This window comes from Vespula pensylvanica, chromosome 24 (genome assembly GCF_014466175.1).
Source record: "Vespula pensylvanica isolate Volc-1 chromosome 24, ASM1446617v1, whole genome shotgun sequence".
Taxonomy (NCBI): Eukaryota; Metazoa; Arthropoda; class Insecta; order Hymenoptera; family Vespidae; genus Vespula; species Vespula pensylvanica.
This window is the reverse complement of record NC_057708.1, coordinates 949,633-954,134: the sequence shown is the minus strand read 5'-3', so window position 1 is coordinate 954,134 and position 4,502 is coordinate 949,633. Positions and strand designations below refer to the sequence as shown.

The 4,502-nt window shown below is 28.0% G+C and overlaps 1 protein-coding gene across 5 annotated transcripts in view; it reads left to right on the top strand.

The window, feature by feature from the left end:
* LOC122636971 (matrix metalloproteinase-2-like) overlaps positions 1-4,502 on the top strand; it is a 210,791-nt gene that overhangs the window by 181,953 nt on the left and 24,336 nt on the right. For all 5 annotated transcript variants that reach the window (XM_043828705.1, XM_043828704.1, XM_043828707.1 and 2 more), the window contains one exon: positions 2,845-2,991. In XM_043828705.1, coding sequence (XP_043684640.1) covers positions 2,845-2,991 — 147 coding nt within the window. The remainder of the gene's footprint in view (positions 1-2,844; positions 2,992-4,502) is intronic.

Below are 4,502 nucleotides of genomic sequence, written 5' to 3'. Positions count from 1 at the left end.
GCGTTGTATGATATCTGGATCAATGATTTCTTATTTTTCTTATTTTTTTTTTTTGTTTTGTGTTTTATTTTATTTCATTTTTATTTGTATAAATTATATATTTATATGATATTTACTTATATATATATATAAAGATATATACATACAAGATATTTATTATTAATTATATAACATTGTATAGTATATATATATAGTTTTTTTGTTATATATAATTTTTTGTAAAACGTGATTTATTTATTTATTTATTTTCTTTCGTAATAAATTTTCTATCGTTTTCCGTAGATCTATAGATTTATTTCAATTTATTATATTTTATGTATATAATATAATATATTATTTCTTTTTTTTATATATAATCATCAATTTTCTACTTATAGTATCTTTTTTTTTTTTTCTTATAATACTTGTTAATTCTTCCATTGATACTTTTTTTTTTTTCTAACAATTTTCTATAGATCTATAGATCAACTTTTTACATAAAAATTATTTTCCATCACTGTTTTTTTAATCTTCTAGAACTAATCTTACATTGCAAAAAAATAATACTTATTCGTCATTATTTATGTTACTCCATCATCATCATCATCATCATCATCATCATCATCATCATCATCATCATCATCATCATCATCATTATCGTCATTATCGTCATTATTATTATTCAAAAACATTCAAAGAGATAATTTAAGAAAATGTTTTATCCAAGATGAAAGATTTTGAGATTCAGCTGGTAAGTGGAATGATTAAACTACGTCGAGACCGATCGTTGTTATTTTAATCTTCGTTCCCCTTTTGCATACTTACTTTATGGTAATTTGTATACACGGAGCCGTTCCTATATAAACTAGCAGAAACTAGCAGAGACTAGTAGAGACGTTAGAAGGAGAGATAAAGAGAAAATACTATTTGCCAGGAGCATAGTATTTCCGGGTTGCACGTTATTGCGTAGGCTAGTACCTAATTTGGAGACTAGCCTAGCGTATCTAACCTAACCTAACTTCCTGTCTTAAAATGGCGCGAAAAAGAAAAAAATCCGTTTGAAGTGAGAAAAGAAAAATGAAAAAAAGAAAAAAAAGAAAGAAAGATATATTAATTTAATAAATTAGAAAATGAGAGAGACAGATCTCATACTAGAAAAAAAAAATTTATATATATATATGATATATTAAAAATATTATATACACAAATATATATTTTGTTTCAATAAAGTATATCTATACGTACTATAATACAAACATATTTTTTATTTCATTCTCGAAGTTCACATTTTTCTATTTAATTTAGAAGAAATTCATTAGCCAGTCGTTATGGCAATAAATCAATGTCTAAATCATCCTCTATACCTAGGATATATTCCATCCTGTTGGATTATGAAAGAGAAGAAGGGTATTCGTGGTGGTGGTGGTGAAGGTGGTAGGAGTGGTGAGGGTGATATTGGAGGAGGAAGTTGTAGGATCAGGTTAAGTAAAGAGAAGGGGTTGGGTGAGGGAAAGTAATCCAAAGAACGTTCATAATAACTCGAAGTAGGAAGGTTACGATTAAAGAGATTTGTGGAGAAAGTTTTTGAAAGGTCGCGAAAGAGGAAAATCATTATTTGGCGTTATACTTTGTCTATTGACTGATCTTCTGTCTTTCTTTTTCTCTCTCTTTCTCTCTATCTCTCTATCTCTCTTAGTTTCTCTTCAATTTTCGCCGATAAATAATACTTCAGTGATATAAGAACAAATTTTTATATATTATCTCGTATAATTTTGCAAATAATATTTGTTTAAATAAAAACAGAGATAGAAAGAGAGAGAGAGATTTAACAAACGTGGTTAGTTCACGTAGAATAAATTCAAAATTACCGCCAAATTGAAGAGTCACGTGATCGAACGAATTCGATAGGAATATTAAATCGTCTTCGATAAATTCCGAATTACCGCCATATTGAAATTAAAGAGTTACGTGATCGAAGGTATTCAATAGAAACGTTAACTTATCTTCGATGAATTCGAAGTTGCAGACTTACGTAATGAAATAAATTTGAATGAGTATTAATCTGTTTTTTTTTTTATCAATTCAAAGCTATCGCAAAGTTAAGTTGGAAGACTCGTACGATCTTGTAGATAATATTAAAAAAAAAAAAAAAAAAAAAGAAAAAGAAAAAAGAAAAATACACAATACATACGCAAACACGTACACACGCAGTGTGCAGACGTGTATTCTTCAATTTTTTTATTTTTCCTTTCTTCTTTTTCTCTCTTGCTTCTTCCACTTCGATGAAACAAATAAACTTAACCTATTTAAATGCACACGACCTGTCGTCGTCGTCGTCGTCGTCGTCGTCGTCGTCGTCGTCAATGTTGTTGTCGCTCGTGATCTACAAAAAAAAACAAATAATTTAACGCGCGCCCTTCTGACAGGAGCGTAAACAAGAGGCCACGGTCGTGGCAAATTACATTAAAAAGAAAAAAACAAAAAAAAAATGTATACGTGATATATTTCACGAGAGAGATCAAACAGATTATTTTTTTTTTCTTCTTCTTTTTTCCTTATTCGGTAAAGATCGTTTAAAAAAATCAGTACTATAGAATACATACGATCGTAATCGTTTTCAAACGAGACACCCTTTGTAATAATGAAATAAAAAAAAAAAAAAGAAAGAAAAAAAAGAGGGAAGAAAGAAATCAAAGATGGCGACCAAATTTTCATTCTTTTTTTTTTTTTTAATACGTAAATGTACGTTTTTAACTTTGTTGAAATGAAATCATTGTTATATACGATGATAATACGTTCGTGTTAGGAATTACGATTGAATAATTCAATAAATTATTTCTATTGTGTATCTAATACTGGTTACAGCTTGAGAACCAATCAACCAAGCGGTCTGGAAACTGGCGGAGTTCGACTGGAATTGAGCAAGGCACTCGACCTTTGGGCCAGAAATTCAAAGCTTACCTTTCAGGAAGTTAACAGCGATCGTGCTGACATCTTGGTTTACTTTCATCGGTAAGATTATTTTTTCTTTCATTCTTTTTCTTTTTTTTTTTTAAGAATTCAATTATAGTATATAATATACTTATATTAATATAATATACTTATTGATATACTACGATTCTTGTAGTATAATAAATAAATACGTCCACACATTTTCAATTGTGTGTATATATATATATATATATATATATATATATATATATATATTGCAATAAGTTATAAATTATAGTCACATTTAATGGCTTTCACATTGAATTTACGTATATCGTTAAATCGATTGTAATAGAATTGATTTTGTGCTAGAATGTGTGTGTGTGTGTGTGTGTGTGTGTGTGTGTGTGTGTGTGTGTGTGTGTGTGTGTGTGTGAGAGAGAGAGAAAGGGATGGGTTGGGTTAGTAGGAGAAAACATTACAGTTGCATTAACGATTACAACCAAATAACTCTGTAAATGGAGCTTATGTAATAGATAAATTCGAAACGCAATAAAGTACGTACATTTTATAATAGAATTTTCTATATGGGAAAAATTGTTTTCTATTAAAAGAAAAAAGAGAGAGAGAGAGAGAGAGAGAGAAAAATATTTTTGTGGAAGAAAGAAAAATAAAATCGAAAAAAAATATTTAATTAAATTCGATAAATTGAAAAATCACGCCAATTAAGTAACTCGTGCAAATATATTTTTAATTTTCATTCAATAAAAATCTTATAAATGTTTATGAACGTTCTGGAAATTAAAAATTCCCGTATTTAAGGACAATTAAAGCATTCAAACTTTATTTAGTTATATGAAGTTTGATAATAAAGAAACATAAGATGGACGTATCTCTTTTCGTGGAAAAATAAAAAATAAAAAATAAAAAAAAAATCAGGAAATTGTTATAAATATCAAGTTACGTTCGATGAATTCAGAATTAATGCCAATTAAAGTTTTATATATGTTCGTTTATATTTTCTGTATTCGAAATATATGCCAATTAAGGATTTGTACAATTTAATGTATAAAGTTTTATAAACACAGTGATCGACGTATTTCTGCATAAAAAAAAAAAAAACAAAAAGAAAGAAAAAAAAACTGAGAGAAAATTTGATAAATAATTCAGTGTACGTGTGTTCTTCGATGGATTCAAATTCTCACCAATTAAAAATTTACACGATTTTGTAGGTAATTTCTTAAAGGAGAAAGAGAGAGATATGTATATATACATGTACACCGTATCTCCGTAGAAAAAAAAGAAAGGAAAACGAAGGGAAAAAATATTAACCGATGTTCGATAAATGAAAAATTCCCACCTATCAAACGTTAATATGATCAAACGAATTTAATAAGTATCGATTAGAAAACTTAAGACGTATCGAATCGTATTAGATAGACATTTTAATATTTCAACATTTGCGAAATTCAAAATTGCCGCGTATCGATACGACTTGAACGATCGTTATTAAAAAATCAAGATGGAAGCCGAAGTTACGTTTCGTTTAAATGTATATATATCGGTCTATTTTATTATTGATAACAGAAAGA